Genomic DNA, 18,832 nt, shown 5'->3' on the forward strand with positions numbered 1-18,832 from the left:
CCGATAGTCATGTGACAACATAAGTTTGACACCCCGGTCTAAATAGCAGAAAACTCTACAGCCCAAGAAACTCAAGCTGAACAACCAATCTAAAACAGGAAGGATTCCTTCAGGTGAACTTGAAAAAGAAGGCAGAAAAATCTAGGTGCCTTCCCTTCTCTATCTTCCTTATATCTTTCATTCCCCAAAGAGAAAACATCTGTTCAGTCTGTTTCCTACTTCCAGGCCCAATTAGTAAGTCAAGAACTACCTATATATTATTAAATAAATATGCTTTGAATTGCTAGAATCTTTTGTAGTTTGTCAATATTTTCCACCGAAGACATTTCTTATATGATTCACTAGACTTTTTAACAAAAATGAAGGAAGCTAATTTGGGCTGTTCTATAGAAAATTGTGAAACAGGCAAAAATTTATTCTTAAAATCTATTTCTCCTTGTGAACAAAAAAAGGAACAGTTTAGTTCCATGTTTTTGTTCCTGCTGCCTTTTTTTTTTTTGCAAACAACTAGTGAACACGGTATGTGTACATGTGTATACACACACACATTTGCTCTCTTTTATGGACATAACTATTGATTCATAGAATAACAGAAATAACGTTTCTAATATTAATATAATATATAAATTATATTTTATAATAAATATAAATACACAGATCAAGCTAGCAATGGAGAATAAATAAAAGATCTAAAGCACCCCATTTCTTCAATGACTAGAAAAATAAAAGATATCTACCTGACGCCATATGGAATAATTAATTGCTCTTATCTCAAATTCAATATCTTCTACATTAACTGATCTAAAAATTTGCCACTTTCACCTGATTGGGGATGGTACTCAGAGTCCTTCAACAAATTTTCAAACAAATAAAAGAATTTTATTGTAGTTATATATCCACCCTAGATTAGAGGTTTTTCATAATTCAAGGCTGAAATAGATGAATACTACAAAATAACAACTGGGGGGGGGGGTCTCATCCAAGAACTCTTTCTCATATTTCAAATGGGGAAATACTCAATTGCATAAATAATTTCCAGAAGACTACTTTTCTTTCAATAGGATTGTAGTTGGTGTATCATCTTTAGGTTATAACAGGCACTCTGGGCTGGATCTAGGAATATTCCCCTCAAAGTATGAGTTTGACCTTTCAAGGGAAGTTCCACTATTTCAAAAATAGAATGAATTTTGCTTAGCTGGCAAGCAAAAGTCATCTGCAATCATTCACATCTGAGTTTTCAGTTCCTTGACCCTCAGTCAAGCCATTACACCACAAACATTGATCCAGAAGCATCTTCCTTGCCTTTAGATGAAAGAAACAAGCTCTTCCGTCAACCTTGAAAGAAGGGGAAAATACAATAAATCCTAGAGACTATGTAACCTATACTGACAGAGCAAGAATTTTCATGCTTACTTTCTGGAATCAATTATCCAAGGAATAAAGTAGCATAAAATATCTCTCCGTCAAACCACTTAGTTAAAAAAAAGTGATGGTATTGAAAGGTGCTGAGACCATCATACATAGGTACTTTCTGCATTTAGAAAAAATAAGTACTGAAATTAATCAAATATTTAATTGACTCATAACTCACGACTGCTTCCACTCCCAAAGCAGTTATGTCTTCTTATCGCTTAGTACAATTATGTAATTAATGTGTCAAGTATATTCACCTTGAGGAAACCTTGACATTACCTGTCTGGGGTTTTATAACATTTCATAAGGGTGATGGGGATATCTGTCAGATTCTTTGTTGATTTATGTGAAATAGTTCATAGTTCAATCTACACATTTATTTCCCACCTACATGGCAGTAACATCCAAGGACATCAACAGAAGAATTATTCAGAAACCCAAATAACTATATAATCCACAAACAAAGATGTCAAAACTCTTCAGTTAACCAAAGCAAGACTTGTGGTTCAGATCACAAGCTCCCTGCTAATGTATAGCTTAAGCAAAATCACAAGACCTACAAGTGAAAACTGCAGCAATATTTCATACGATTATGCAATGAAAGTAAACAAAAATAGATATAATGGGTTAGAGTTGACAGAATGCCTGAAGAAGTGTGAACTGAAATTTGTGACATCATTAAATATGAACAAACAGAACTATCTCAAAATGCAGAAAACAAAAGGAGAACCAGCTGTTTGCTAAAACGTTGTAAGTGATGGAAGAAAGTTAGAAAGCCAAAGGCAACAGACACAGAGCCTTTTCTGTGATGAATAGTTTGTTGGAAACTCTTCATTTTTCTCCTGCTGCGCCTTGTTATTTTGTATTGTTTTAAATGGCTTTAATCTTGTACGCCACACAAAAAATCATGATGATGTCAGGCAGCCTTATAAATGTAATAAATAAATAAAGTCATGGGTATATCAGGAATCTGATGTTCATATTGAAGATCAATGTCCAGGAAGTAACAGCTAGAATGGAATATGGAGCAACCAAATGAGTCATGATCGGGAATGGATATACCACTGCTACACACTATTCCCTTATCTATTTAATTTATATGCTTAATATTTTGTGAGAAATGCTGGACTAGAAGAAACAGACACTGGGAATGAGAGTCATTGGTGCTCTCTGAGCTTGCTTGTTTTCTTGCAGACTTCATTACCGAACTAGGTAACCTCATCAGTGTTCACATAGTTTGGGTAATGAAATGTCTACAAGAAAACAAGCAAGCTCAGAGAGCACTAAGGAACCCTCCTTTCAACTCTGAACTACAAATATTCTCCTTTATTGGAGATACTGGGAAATTTGCTGGGAGAAATTTAAGCAACTCAACTCTGCTGATGGATAAATTTGAGGAAAATTTAAGAAATTCCATGTTGAAGGTAAAAGAAAAATGAGCAAAAGCTGGACTGCTGTGTAACATTACATAAAACAAACAAAAAGGAGAAATCATGTCAAAGATAAAACCAACCCAATACAGATAGGAAGCAAAGTTAAAGTATGTTTATCCTGCTAGACTTTAAAATTCACACAGCTGGTAACCATTATGAGAAAACAACTAATGACAGATCTAGACAAATACTAACATATAGAGATATCAATCTATTAACAGAGGAATGATGATCATCAGAAAGATGATGATCTCAACAAGAAAGATGGATACTTTTGGATTGTGATACTGAAGAAAATAGCTGATCATATTTTGGACCACAAAAACAAATATTTCCATAGGTGAAGTAAAACCAGGTTGTTCACTGGAAGCACTAGTAATGCTAAAGTTGAAATGTTGTAAATGCTCAACTGAAAGCAATAGTCATTGAAAAAGAACCTGATGGTTAGAAAAATTGAATGTATTCAAGAAGAAGACCACAGGTCTTACACTGTCACAGATAACACACACACAAAAATCAAGCAGCAGATACTGGTGTACAATCCTAGCAACATGATATCCAATAGAGCTAATTCAGAAACAGCAAAATACATTGCAGGTGATAAATAGATTACTCATGAAGTGCACATTGACCATTATTAACCACTGTTGGAGGAAGTGTTTGTTTTGCTTTTGCATATATTACTTTTAGCAAAGCCATCTATTAATAGTAAAGCATCAGAGAAGAAAATGTAAATGGTACCTTTAAAAGTGTAGGAAACTTTCAGGTTTCCCTCCCTGGATAAACAATAGCAGAGCTGGACATTTTAATGCAATCCTTTGTGGATTGGAGAAGGCATGTATATGTGTGTGTGTATAGGAAAGATTGAACTGCCATCTGTCAGAAATGATGTAGGGCAGAGGTCTTCAAACTTGGCAGCTTTAAGACTCGTGGACTTCAACTCCCAGAATTCTCCAACCAGCATAGCTGGCTGGAGAATTCTGGGAGTTGAAGTCCACAAGTCTTAAAGCTGCTCTGTTAATTTGTTAAAAAAACACCACCACCTCAGTAACTTTAAACTGTGTGGACTTCCCTGAAATGGAAGATACTGAAATGGCTGAAATGTTGAAACGCTGATTCTAACCACAGTATGATTAAGCTACTTACTTTCGCTTCCTTCTGGGTCTGGAATTTGGTCTTTTTCCTTATAAGGAAAGCCTCCCCACCCCACCTCGAAGTTTTCAACCTCTTGGAATCTAAACGCACGAGGGGGACGCGCTCTCTTTATTAGAGTGTAAATGAGATTTATTTATTTTTATATATATATAAGACGCCATCACGGTTTGTTGGCTGGCCATCATCACCCTCAGTACATCCCAAAGGTGCTTTTTCAGGAGGCAACTGGACTTTTTCGGTTTTTGTTTTCCTTTGAAGACCTTTCGCTTCTCATCCAATCATGACCTCGATGACTGAGAATCTGTACAGACTCACTATCCCACCTCAGAAGCAACCCGGGCTTGAAATCGTCTAAAATAAACCCCAAAAAACACTTGTCTTTAACTTCCTTTTCTGCGAAAACTCCCCCCACCCCCACCCCTCACCTCTCTTTGCTTCCTAAAAACGGCTTCGGGGACGGGTGGAGGTGGGGGGGATAATTTCCCCGGCTTCGCTCGCTGCTGCTCGGCTCTATCAATCTCCGACCGCGCACGTGGTCAATGCTCCAAAGGCGGCGGAACGAGTTGATCAATCCCAGGACCGGCGCTCCCCCGTCGGTGGGGAGGGGTTTGCGAACTCCTCCCGCTGGGCGCCTAAGGTTTCAAGCGCCGTTGTTTACCAGCAGTCGTCGGATGAACTCCTCCAGGGCCGTTCCCCGCCTCGGTCTTCGAAGCTGGCAGAGCAGATCATGTTAGCAGCCTGTTACCTGAACTTCCTCGCCTTGGGACTCAGCGCCGTGGGAAAACAAGTCGTAGCCCTGGGCAAGTAATGGTCTTGGTTGGCTTTCGGACGGCTTTAAAAGAAAAGAGCAGCGGAGAGTGGCAGCTAAAAAAACGGTCAAGCCCGAGTTCTTGGGAAATGACCTGGAGGTTCCTTATATGGAAGGAAATGCTGTCAGTGAGTCCGCTTCCCAGCAAAGGCGTTTTCAGTGAAAGAGTTGACTGGCAGTTATCATTGTTTGTTGAAGGGCAGCTGTGAAGCACATTTCTCGTTTCCCGATGAACTTTTAGAATCGACACGGCCATATAGACCGAGGTGCAGAGAAAAGGTTTAATAAGGGGTTAAGGGAGGGAGAGCTCTCTGCCTCTTTAAAATGCCCATTGCTGTCACGAGTAATGATGCTGAGCATGACAGAAAAAGTTGAGCGTGGTGCCCCTGTGAAAAGGCTATTTGTCAAAATGAAATAGTGTCCTCGGTGTTTGAAAAGAGAGAGAAAGAGAGAGAGATTGAATTACGCACAGGTTTTCTTTAGCTGGATTATTCATTTGCTCACTTTAAACCCATTTTTTTCCCTCTCCTTGTCAAGTTGTCCGCAATTCTCAGCTGTCCAAGAAACTGTCCCTGGTTTTGCTGAATTGGTTTCTTTGAACTTTTCATGCTTATGCACAAAGTGTAGAGGTAAAATAAATGGAAGTGGAGAAGATGGAGTTGACTTTCTAGGCCCAGAGCTAGATGCTTCTGTTGTTTAAGCAAGAATTGTCTCCCCCATACTGCAAGGAAATCATTGATATTTCTGGGGAATCGACTGCCTCTTTCCAATTTCAGTCCTACATCAATTTAGCCGCTTTCCAAATCTGATGTGCCGGTTTTAATAAAATTTGTTAGTCTGAGAAAGTGTCACTACCTTGTTTCTGATTTGTGGATTCTCTTAGTTATTATAAATATGTTGTAAAGTTAAATTCTGTATTCTTTATAATTGTACTTAATAAAACTAAGAAGTTATTGGAAAATCTCCCTATACTAACTTTAAAAAAAATATTTGTAGGTGGACATACTCAACAGATCTCTAGGCATTCCACATATGAGATTATAATTCCTAGAAGATTAACAGACAGGGAGAAGCGCTGGACACATTTTAATGAGGTTTGTTTCTATTTGTTATTTTCATTCCTGTGATGCTCCTCAGATAATATGCTACATTATTTAACAATGTATATAAGTAGACAAGACATGCATTGTTGGTCAATCTATATCCTAATTAAATAAAACCAGGAAATAGCACTATATTGATTTAGTTGCTATTGCCAGACAATTTAGGGTACTGCAGAGCCACTATTAGTATTAATAAGAAAATGTTTTGTCACATATTTCATCATTTTTTTAATCAACATTTCAATCAATCATCAACTAAAATCAACATTTTAGCCAGATACAGCAGTCCTATCATTCAGTTTAGAGGACTCCAGTGCTAGATATTCCAACATATATAAAGTCTGGATAGTATAACACTGCCATTAAAAGAAAAGAACCCTTTCCTCCCTCCCTTCTTCCATCCATCCATCCATCCATCCATCTTTCCGGAACAAATGTCTTCATAGCAGGTCTAGAATGTATATAAATTAATCTCCTTGAGATTAGGAGTTGGAAAACATTGGATCCAGCAGATCCTTAGGACCTCTCTGATGTCAAAGAGAACTAGCCTTGTACCCAAGAAGAAATGGGAGGAATCTGAACAAGCCAAGAGTCCATGGAGTACGTTGACTGCAACAGTAACATCATTGTTGCAATCGAATCAAGAACCGTAGTGGCACAGTGGTTAGAATGCAATATTTGCATTCAATATTAAGCTAACTCTGCATTCAACTGCCAGGAGTTCGATCCTGACCGCTCAAGGTTGACTCAGCCTTCTGAGGTCAGTAAAAGGAGGACAATATGCTGACCCTGTAAACCGTTTAGGAAAGGGCTGTAAAGCACTATTGCTATTGCAAAACATGCTGGGGAAAGGTGGCAACATATTCTATTCTCCATGTTAGTCCATCAAGAAATCCAGTGAATTTAGCTACATTGTCAGAATATAATTTACACTATGTAGATTTGCAACCTTGGCGTAATGTGTCTGTATGTGCATTGCAGATTTATATTGGGGCTTTCTAACTGTCTACATATGTATATGTAACTTGAATAGGATTTGCACCTCATCTGGCATCTGCCGGGATTCACAGTATAAATGGGACATAGCATCCTCCCTTCAGTGTGACTGTGGGGTCTCACAGCAAACTGTAGATCACATTGTGACCAGCTGTTATCAGAGGGCATATATCCGTCTAGTATCTTTTTTTCCCCAGATAAACGATGCTGCGCTTCAATGGTTAGATGGCCTAGACTTTGGTATCCAAATACTGTATATTTTTTTAAAAAAATTAATATTTTACGATGTTTTTAATCTAGGTGAAATGTTAATACATGTTGTAAGGCCATGTATGTTTATACCATACATAAATAGCAATAGCAATAGCACTTAGACTTATATACCACTTCACAGTGCTTTACAGCCTTTCTAAGCTGTTTACAATCTAGGTCCTTTTTACTGACCTCGGAAGGATGGAACTCTGAGTCAGCCTTGAGCCGATGAGAATCAAACTGCCGGCAGTCAGCAGAAGTAGCCTGCAGTGCTGCATTCTGATTGCGCCACTATGGCTCTTTTAAATTCCAAAATACATACATACATGTATACATACATACAGTATGTATATGTATGTGTGTGTACACACACACACACACACACACATTTTGTTTTTAGATGCAACTAAGTTGGAGAAGATACAGTAAAACATACAGTATGCTAAATGTCAAGCCGGACTGCGCTGTTTGATTTATTTTATGGTTAAAAAGTAAGCATAACTGTACCAGCATAAGGGTTTTTTTGGTAAGCAACAGCACCATTTCAAAGAATTGGTGAAGTACATGTCAAATGCTCTTTACGTATATATATTTTTCTGATTATATTTCAGGAACACTTAGATGATCAGCTATCTTACTTGATCCAAACTGGAAATGGAACACACATTCTGAAATTAAAGAAAAATAAGTATGTTAGATGCAGTTCTGAATCTCTTTTCCATTTTATTTTAACTTTTTTTTTGAGGGATATGAGAATTTCACTAAAATAAGCAGTTTGAAAAGTAAAATACAATAGAAGAAACCCTTTAAAGAATTCATTTGCTAGCACAGAGATCAGATAGAATATTCTATTAGGAATGAGATATTGAGTAAAAAAAAACCCAGAATATTCTTTATCTCACAAGTACTGAGAAGTTATGCTAGATTGTGGGCTGAAATAACTTTATTGTAGGTGCCTGAGGAAAGAAAATATTTTGGGTGTGGATCCTATGTTTAATGAGCATATGTTATCAGAATGAAAAGTTTTGTAAAATGCAGATGGCTTTTGCAGATGAGAAACAGATGGGACTTATGGAATCCAGTCTAGCTGAACTGGATTTAGTTCAATGGAGCATTAGGTCATACAGTGAAAATGATACAAGTCTTCCTTGTCATTTCAGAACATTTAAGGACAAAGCATAAGAAACAAAAAATAGGAGAGACAAGTTAAAACATTACTTGCTAATAGTGTCTTGATAAATACATTGTCAGTTAGGATCTGGTAACTGTAATACAGTAGAGTTATACAACAATCAGTACCCCGTAAGTAATATGTGTGAAAAGCAAAAGACCAAGAAATCTGTATCTAAATCATAAAATCTTACCTTAAATCATATATATCTATTGGAACATCTTCATCGCTCTATTTACATGAGATGCATAACTGGATCAATGGGATGATTAAATGTGACTTAAAACAGCAAAAGGGGTTAACTGAATTGGGTTAGTTTCCTTTCAGTAAGGAAATCTGACATGCTTAGTGGCTGACTTGAACAAGCATGCCACAGGAATAGCTTGTGAGAGTAACTCAGGATATATAATATCTTGGCAATACCTACTGGAATGCTGCTCGCTCAAAATACTTGGCATTTTAAGTTTATTACACAATAACTATTGTAGAATTAATTTTGGCACAAATATATTGCAGGGCTAATCTAGCACTAAGCTCCAAGGCATTGCATAGTTATTTCTTCTTTTCCACCTTGATTTTCTCTCGAAACATAAATTATGAAAATAGTCATAGAAAAAAGATCAAAATGTAATAAATGCAGGATAATATTGGCAGGCTTTTAAATGATGAACAGGGTAATTGCACAATAAAAGTGAGAACTCCTGGTGTCTTATTTAGGGAATGAAGGTGTTCCTCCTATTAACTAGGGAAAGTCTTAAGATGATGGAAGGATATCACAGTATAGAATTACATTCTGACCACTGAGAACTTTGCTAAACTACATGGGATGCTTCCTTTCCTGTATTACTAGAATAATAATTATTAATAATTAACTATTAATGATTATGAATCATTATTGTATTAATTCATTGCTTAATATTACATTGTAACATTACATTACATGACGGATTAATAGGATATGGCACTACCATTGCTTAAAATGATTAGATTTCCATATTTAAAAATGCTTGAATGTTTACTTAATATTTTTTTTAAAAAATCAAATCCAGCTTATATTTCAGTAAAATATTGGTATGTGGGTAAATTTTATTATGAACTTTGACCAGTGTATTAAAGTGTTGTAGTGTTATAATTCATTGATGAATAGCCTTCATCTTAAAGTACTATTGAATTGAAATTTGTTGCAGAAACCTTCTTGGGGAAAAGTTCACAATATATACTTATAACCAAGAGGGCAAGCTGGAGAGTACTCCTGTGGAAACTCAGGTATGTTGTATCTGTGAAGAAGCCAACTTTTTATTCTAGTTTTTATTATTAAAGGTAAAGGTGAAGGTTTCCCCTGTCTGGTTGTGTCCAACTCTAAGGGGCAGTGTTCATTTCCATTTCTTATCCGAGGGAGCCAGTGTTGTCCAAAGACACTTCTGTGGTCATGTGACCAGCACAAATATACTGTGCACCGAGACACACAGAATGTTGTTACCTTCCTACTGAAGTGTTACCTATTTATCTACTTGCATTTACATGCTTTTAAACTGCTAAATTGGCAGAAACTAGAGCAAGTAACAAGAACACATCCTGTCCCACAGCGCTTGGGTCCTGAACCCAGGCTGTCAGCTTTCCAGCTGACAAGCTCAGCATTTTTAATTTAATTTAATTTAATTTAATTTAATTTAATTTATCACATTTCTATGCCGCCCAACTCCCAAGGGACTCTGGGCGGCTTACAACAAAAGTAATGCGACAATGAACATAGAAAATTATTAAAAATATTATGAAAACATTTTCAAAATATTAAAAGCCCATGCACATCATTCATGGCCGGATCTTACAAGTTTGCAACAGTGAGATCAACGGCCCCAGGCCTGCCGGAAAAGCCAGGTCTTCACTGCTTTCCGGAAGGCCAATAGGGTGGGGGTAGTCCGGATCTCAGGAGATAATTGGTTCCAGAGAGCTGGGGCAGCCACAGAGAAGGCCCTCCCCTGCGAGCCCGCCAGCCGGCATTGTTTAGCTGACAGGACCCGGAGGAGACCAACTCTGTGGGATCTTACCAGTCGCTGGGAGCTAACTGCTGATCCATCTGTTTTGATAAATGAGGGGCATGAACAGTGACAAATACGCCTTCTTGAGTTCCTGAAGGAAAGGTAAAAAAATAAATGAAAAAATAAGGCTCTGAGTTGTACAAAACCTTTTCCAATGGTCCTTCTAGCTGGATATGGTGTAAATTGTATTCTAGCATGTGTGAAACACGAGAAAAAGATCATTTAATTGCAGAAAACCACTTTTCTGTGCCAAGGCTATTTTGTCGTATTTGGTTCTTGGAATACACTGTATTTCCTCCTTTGCCATGATGATTAATAGTCTGGGAAGTTAAACAATATATCTTAGGGAACTATATTCTTTTACTAGCAGCATTTTTATCATACAACTAATAACCAATTTTATAAGAAACTTTATTACTCAGTCTGAACTTGCCTGTGAATTTGAGTTGCAAATATTTCTGACTGATGTTCTAGGACTCCCACAGAAAATAGCATCCCCAGAATATTCTTCCTATTGGGCATGGGAGGGATAGATATCATGAATCTAAAAAATACTGTACAATTCACTTCTTTTGAGCCCCAGATCAACTCATTGCCCTCGGTGCCTCCATGGTAAGCATGTTGTGGAGATTTATCATTTTTCCTTTTACATCTTTCCTTTCGCTGGGTGTAAGTACCTGCATGGAATCTCTGTTTTCAAGTGATGCTTGGCAAGAAGAGAAGCAGGAAATGAAAACAACTCTGTATTGTTCTATTACTGTTGTAGGTCTGTTGACTTTGGTCATGTTACAGATCATTTTAAGATAGCACGATAAACATTACCTGCATTACAATCCACAGAATTGTATTACACATGCCTTAGGAACTGAGTGAATACAGATAGTCCTTGGCTTACAACTGTTCATTTAGCAACTGTTACAGTGACACGGGAAAAAAGTAGTTTATAAGTAGTCCTTGCTCTTATAACTATGGCAGCATGATTAAAATTTGGCACTTGGCAACCAGCATGTATTTTACGATGGTTTTGGTGTCCTGTGGTCACATGACCTCCATTTGTGACCTTCCCAGCAAGCAAAGTGAATGGGGGAAGCAGATTTGCTTAACAACTGCACAATTCATTTAACAACTGCATTGATTTATTTAACAACGATGGGAAAAAAAGATTGTAGAATTGGACATGGCTTACTTAACAATCATCTTGTTTAATAACAGAATTACAGTCCCAATGGTGTTCATAGGTTGAGGGCTACCTGTATGGCATCCTTATTTCCATTAGATAATAAATTGGATCTGCTGTTTGCCTTATGAAAACTGCTGTTAACTATCTGATTTCAGACCCACTGTTACTACCGTGGAAATGTTGAAGGCGTTCCAGATTCTCTGCTTGCTCTCAGTACCTGTGATGGCCTTAGGTATAATCCTTCTTTTCTTTTTGTCAGTACTTGCAGACAAGTAGTTTTCAATGCAACAGAGGAAAGTGAGGCCTGGGGCGCTTTCATATTCTGTGCTAATTTGAAGTCAACTCTGCAGTCGAGATTCCCACAAATATAACTTGTTTTGAAGAGTTTTGCTGAGACATTTCTGACTCAGCTGTGGTATAGCTGAACCTACTCTGTTGTTTTGTATCTTGTTTCATCCAATCTTTGCTTCTGAGCTTTCACTCAAATAAGGGGAACTTATTTTAATTCCTCTAGTAGTACCCAAAACTAAATGTTTTGTCTGTCTCATTCTTTAACACTGGAATGCAAAATGAGATAACTAGATAACTAAGATCCCACTCTCCTCTATTCTTTTTATTCTTTCATTTAATCATAGATTAAAAGGGTTGGAAAAGCTGAGGATTGTCCCATTCCACAACCATAGTAGATACAACAACATCTTCATTTTGCTATCATGGACTGTTTGGAGAATAAGGAATTGTTATGATAGTGCAGGGGTGTCAAACTCAAGGTCTGTGGGCTGGATCCGGCCCATGGGGTGCCTAGATGTGGCCCATGGAGCTGCCTGGGAAACAGCGAAGGACAGGCCCGCGGTGCCTCTGTCAGCAAAAACAGAGCTCGGGAGGGACACGTGTGGCCCTCACGAGCTCCATTTTCACTGGCAGAGGGTTGCAGGAGGCAGTTGCAGTCAGAAATGGAGCTCAGGAACCAGTTTTCACTGGCAGAACACTTGGACCACCACAGGTGCCCCTGACATGAGTGATATCGAGCTGGCCACGCCCACCCTGGCCACACCCAGCCCAGCCCCTTGAGGTCAGGCACAACCCTGATCAGTGATGAGTTGCCCCTGGTTCGCACCGGTTCTATAGAACTGGTAGTAAAACTGGCGGGAGGCCCCGCCCTCTGACCCTGACGTCATGAAAATGCTTCTCCATGTGCGCAAAAGTTTCTGCTTTTATCATTTTATTTCCTTATTGAGAAACTAATAGATTTGTACTGTGATATTGCTATGTTGTATACTTATTTAGAGTTATTTTTGTTTATATAGCTGGCCTTTGATTAAATAACTTTTCTTGTCCTTTTTAGGGGAATCCTCTATATTGGTGACAAGCAATATGGCATGGAGCCAGTTAAGGGATCAAATAAATTTGAACACTTTTTTTATGTATTAGATAAATCTCATGAACCTTTTTCCTGTGGTGTACAAAATGATGACCAGTATCATGAACATATTTTGAAATACACTAATATATCTCATTATCCTTTCAGTAAGGATACACTTCGAAGGGTAAACATATTTTTATCTTCTTTTTCAAATATTGCATGCTTTAATCTATGTGTTCTAGATTTTAGCCACAGCTCTTTTGCTTTTAGCAATTTATTTACTTCACACCAAGGACATTTTTCCTCATGTTATTTCTTTCTGAAATTAAATAATGCTTGGAAAGGAGGTGGGAAACAAAGATAAAATAATAATTTAAAATTCTGTATCTTGAGTTACTACACCTGAAGTCAAATTCAGATAATTCTCTGACAAAAAGGGGAAAATGTACTGCTGCCTCACTGTTTGATCCCAAATCCAGTTTGAATTGAAATACTAGAAGCAAACAAGGAAGTTTGATTTGATTTGATTTGATTTTGAAAATAATTGTTTGACCGATCTAAATGAGATTGGTTATTTTCAGACAACAATAGTTGTCTGAAACAATTCACATCATGAATTGGGTTTAAATGCCTGATGTTAACTTTTTACTTAACTTTTGAACTATAATTTTGAACTAATTCCAAATAAAACAGCTATGTGATTGGGGTCTGTTTTCAATTTTACAGAAAAGAAGAACTGTGCTGCCAGAGAAACGATACGTCGAACTCTATATGGTTGTTGATAACAACAGGGTAATTTCTCTATAATACTTCCTGGTATCATATTCAGAATTTCTCTGTCAGTCCATTGCTGATATGAACACAGTAATAAGTTTTTATTTCTGCCAGGACAAAAAGTTGAGTTTCGCCCTAAGCAAGAGATAAATAGATGACTAATGGCCTTAATTTAATGATACTTAAGTTGTGTTAAATTGGTTGGTCCATATGAAAGTACAGTATTACCTAATTTTAGATTTTAGATTTTTTTGGTGGATCAATGTTGCTATGGGATTTTAAAAATTTCCTAATTGCCTTTCCTGATTAGAATGTCTTCTTTCTTTAATTATTTTAGTATTTATTCAAAAGAACTATTGAAGCTGTACAGAAAGAAACAGTTGAATTGATTAATTATGTAGATGGGGTAAGTCAGCATATTTGTTATTCATTTGTTATGTCACTTTTTAAGAGAAAATAAAAATAGAACAATAATGTAATTTCCATAATTGAAGCTGATCACAACATAGGTTTTAAAAAAACCAAACCCAAGGTACAGAAGTTACTTTTACATTCTGATGCTGCAAAAATTAGATACTATTTATGTAACATAATTCCATTTATAGATAGGCTTTGTTGCTGTTAACTTCATGAAATACATATACCAGACAAAAGCAAATGTATTTGTAAGAATGAGATTGTGATCTATTAAAGGAATCTACATATATATATGAATTGTGCCAGGGCCTTTCTTGTTATTCTTCAGAACAAAACTTAAAACCTACTGCTGTCCTTAGAATTTTAATATTTATATTTAATATTGCTTGTAGCATTTTTATAATATTTCTTTTTATGTAAAAATTACATGTCAATAATATGTAATTAAGTGTTAAGAGTTGTTTCAATAGGCAGCACAAACTTTTTTATAAATAAATAAAATCAGGCTAAGTTCTAGGTATTTATTTTATTATCATTTTTTAATCTTGCTTACACAGAGAAACAAGTTGAAGAGCAAATGATCTTATTTCCTGAACTGATTGGGATTTACAACCTAAATCTTTTCTGGTCTGTGTGACTGCCATTTCCCCCAGTATTAGGAAAAACACAGCATGTAAAACAATTATTTGAACAATTAGGGAAACAGTGTTTATAATTTTTTTTAATATATATGGAGAGTAGTAGCTTATCGGGAGAAGTTCACCTCAACAGCTTATAAAATGTCACCTTCCTTTCCTGCATAATTGGATAATGATGGATAAACCTTTCCTATAAGTATTAGAATCCCATTCCAGAGATCAGGCTTTGCTTTCTTAGGCAATCCTTTTTCTTGAAGTCATGCAATTCTTATACAAATTAGTCTGTTGTAGGAAGATTTTTCTAGCTCGCCTTTCATGGTTGTACAAAGATTCCTCCTGCTATGAACCTTACCCCTTTGTTATCACAAATAGTTTGTGAGAGCATAACTAGTAAATTTTGGGAGACAGGAACTTTTGGATTAAAATGTTTGTTTATTACATTAATTCTTTTGCTTTTCCTTGAAATGACTATAGCTGTTCAACACATATGCAGCATAATTCATATTATGAGTGATAATTTTGAAGAAGGATTTGTACACGTTAGCAGGAATTACCTACCACAAAGCCTCGGTGGGTGCATATTTCTGCATGCTGTGGAATCTGTTCAAACAAAGACAATATCCTTAAGTAACCAGGTTTTCAAATCTCAACCTTGAAACTTGTAAACTATGCCTTTTGGTAGTGCATTATGTCAATTATGGTTTGCTTTTTAACTCATAGGTAAAATGGACTATGAGTCCAATATGTAAACATAGTTAGTGTGCTGATTCACATTCATTGGCTAACTAGATATACTTTTTTGCATGGCATATTTCCCACCAGCTTAGAGGGTATCAGAGATGGAATCAGAGATGGGACAATTTAGAAGAAATTATCTAAATTTACTGAAATCTATATAATAGCAATAAATTGTATATTTACAGATGTTCCATCCCTTAAACATACAAGTTGTCCTAATTGGATTGGAAATATGGACAAATGGAAACCAGATAGAGGTGGGTGGTGATTCAGCTGGAGACGTGTTGGGCAGATTTGTGACTTGGAGGAAAACAAATCTTATTACGAGATCAAGAAATGATATTGGTCATCTCATCATGTAAGGATTTTTCTTTATATTATACATACAGAACAGTGGTGGGTTGCCCCCAGTTCGGACCGGTTCTATAGAACCGGTAGTAAAACTGGCAGGAGGCTCTGCCCACTGACCCTGATATTATCAGGAAGCTTCTGCGCATGTGCAGAAGTGCGCGTGAGTGAAGCGAGTGCATGCGCTTGGCCCTGTTGCGAACCAGTAGTAAAGGTAAGTAGAAAACCCACCCCTGATACAGATATATTGGAATGTTGAGAACAAAGTGAAAATTCTACAGTTGTAATATTCTAGTAATTTTAGAAATATTTATCCCAGTATCATTTAGGGAAAGATTTTTGTGGATATGCTTGTTTTATGTTTGCAGGGATTGTTTGTGGGGATTGGCAAGAATTTAAAAATAATTTTTGCTGCTAATTGCCTAAGAAAAAATATATTTTCTTTGCTATTAGAAAATAACCCAAAATATGTTTCAAGTTTATTTTTAAATTTTTGAGCATAGTATATTTTACACTATTATAGCATATAGCAATAGATTAATTAAATTATCATTAACTATTATCATAGGATTATTATTATTATCATTAATTATCATAGGATTAATCTAACATGGGGAAAGATACAATATGGATAATTATATCTGTCTGCTATTAACATAAAAGACAAGATATTCAGTCTGCCAAAGACATTATATCTGTCTTAAAATCAAATAATGGGCCGAGGGTCCAATGTCAATTCAATAATGGGCTGAGGGTCAAATCCAATTCAATAACTTTTTTTCAGAATGTTAAAATATTACAGCATCTGAAAAGGTGCTGTAGTAAGGGAGACACTCTCTCTCTCTCTCTCTCTCTCTGTGTGTGTGTGTGTGTGTGTACCAAAATATTTATAAATAAAGGAAATGTGTACATTATTCAGTCTGGAGAGGCATCTCAACCCATCTCCCCCTTTAATTTGTTCCTGAATTTCAGAAGGAGAAGGCCATTTGGTTCAACAGTTGGAATGGCTTTTGTTGGCACAGTCTGTAGTGTAGATCACTCAGGGTCTATTACTACGGTAAGTATAATATCCCGTTTCAGTTGTAAACATAGAATCTTTTGCATAGAGAACATTTTCATCTGTTACATTACATTGTGTCAGGATTTTGAACATTCAACGTTGAGTTTAGATTTCTGTGGAAAGCAGAAGCACTTGACAGAAGCCTATACTGGTGTTGACCACTAACCCATTGACAAAGTCATTCTGAACACCTACAAAGTATAATACTAGCAACCGGGAACATAGAAAAGTAACCCAAATCAGAGTGAAGGCAGTTATCCTACAGCAAAAGCTTAAAATAATAAGGCTTTTTATGATAAACAAAAAGCTGATAAGAGACAATATGACTGAGTTTTATAAAATTGTATATGATAGGTAGAAAATTAAAACAGATTTTTTTTTTAAAAAAATGGGTGGTCTAATTAAGAGTAGGAAAAGAAAGTTTTTCAAAATTTCATAACTATGCAATTCATTACCATGAACTGTCATAATTGCCACCTGTTGAGATGTTCTTAAAAGAGAGTCTTAGTGATAGTATGCTGTGCCAAAACTGAGCTGGAATGGAATTCTGCAACTACCCTGTTTCTCCTAAAATAAGACATCCCTGATAATAAGTCAAATTGGGCTTTTGAGCACATGCGCTAAAATAACCCCTCCCCCCGAAAATAAGCCTTCCCCGAAAATATTTAAATGCATGTGCAGCCAGTCCCCGCCATTTCCTCTGGTTAGGGTTAGGGAGACAGAGCTGGAAATCAGGTAAGACAGCAAGAGGAGCCCTCTCTTGCTCCACGCGCCCCAAAATAATAAGACATCCCTGAAAATAAGGCCAAGCACTTATTTCGGGATTCAAAAAAAGATAGGATCTTATTTTCAGGGAAACACGGTAACATTGTGGTCATCTCCTAATTGTGGACTTCTTCCCATCAGAATTTGGAGTTCAAAGTGGGAAATAAAATGACCAATGAAATAGACTTTGATTTGTCTAGCTCAGCTGTTGTTTTCTATTCTCCATTGTTGCTGTTTTTCTTGTTTAAAAAAAAGAATCATCTCCCACCCCATTCCTGTGCTAACAATGCTAATATTTCTGCCAGTTCGATCATGACTCTCCCATAAGTCATGCTACAGTGGTTGCACATGAGTTGGGACATAATCTCGGTATGAATCATGATGATGATAGATGTCCAAATACCTATATAATGCACAGTTCAGATAAGTAAGAACATTTGCTTAACATTATTTTTATATATATGTTTGTTTTTTTTAATTATACTGTATATTAAGTTTAATATGCCAAATCTTTGTTGGTGTTTGATCAATTAGAGAGTTTAGAATCAAGCATTGCAATCCAATGGAGATACAGTGTTAGTAGGATATTTTCAGTAATATTTTAATACTATCATATGTTCTCAATCGCAGATACTTGTGCATTTAAAAGTAGGCACATATACCTGATGAGAACATGAAATCTTTGTTCTTGAAACTATTTTTAAGTCTAGAGTCACATTAAAGACAGGATGTTTATGTTTTCAGTTATGCTAAATTTAATGAACAGAAACCGATGAAGGCTAAAATTATATGATTTATTTTTGGAATCTATTTATATACAGCTTTCATTTAATGTAAAAGTTGGTTAGTTAAACCCAGGTGATCGAGATTTAGCTACATTAGTAGAGAAAGGAAGAGGCAAGGAAACAAAGTCAGATGTTGAATAGAGGACACAGGAAAAATACAAGGGATGGAGAAAACTTAAAATAGAGATATAATAGGACTGAACAATGTTTGGAGTAGAATACAGAAATTATTATCTTTTAAATAAAAAGGAAAATTAAAAAACACAGATAATTACCTATCCTAGATCTGATGTGGTACAAGGTTAAGGTCTTGGACTGTAACTGAAGAGACTTGGGGTCAAGTCAAAGCACATTCATAAAACTTCCTTAGTAATTTGATCTGGTTTCTGTCAGT

The 18,832-nt window shown here is 36.4% G+C and overlaps 1 protein-coding gene across 1 annotated transcript in view; it reads left to right on the forward strand.

Moving 5' to 3' along the window:
• The first annotated feature begins 4,485 nt into the window (after positions 1-4,485).
• The window catches only part of LOC117676697 (disintegrin and metalloproteinase domain-containing protein 9-like), a 32,673-nt gene continuing 18,326 nt past the window's right edge, over positions 4,486-18,832 (forward strand). Inside the window, exons 1-11 of the mRNA XM_034436388.3 lie at positions 4,486-4,801; positions 5,806-5,903; positions 7,772-7,848; positions 9,519-9,597; positions 11,706-11,782; positions 12,896-13,097; positions 13,640-13,705; positions 14,025-14,093; positions 15,666-15,838; positions 16,801-16,885; positions 17,959-18,080. Coding sequence (XP_034292279.2) covers positions 4,729-4,801; positions 5,806-5,903; positions 7,772-7,848; positions 9,519-9,597; positions 11,706-11,782; positions 12,896-13,097; positions 13,640-13,705; positions 14,025-14,093; positions 15,666-15,838; positions 16,801-16,885; positions 17,959-18,080 — 1,121 coding nt within the window. The 5' untranslated portion in view covers positions 4,486-4,728. The remainder of the gene's footprint in view (positions 4,802-5,805; positions 5,904-7,771; positions 7,849-9,518; positions 9,598-11,705; positions 11,783-12,895; positions 13,098-13,639; positions 13,706-14,024; positions 14,094-15,665; positions 15,839-16,800; positions 16,886-17,958; positions 18,081-18,832) is intronic.

The sequence above is a fragment of the Pantherophis guttatus genome, chromosome 6 (genome assembly GCF_059756535.1).
Source record: "Pantherophis guttatus breed Tessera chromosome 6, ASM5975653v1, whole genome shotgun sequence".
Classification (NCBI taxonomy): domain Eukaryota; kingdom Metazoa; phylum Chordata; class Lepidosauria; order Squamata; family Colubridae; genus Pantherophis; species Pantherophis guttatus.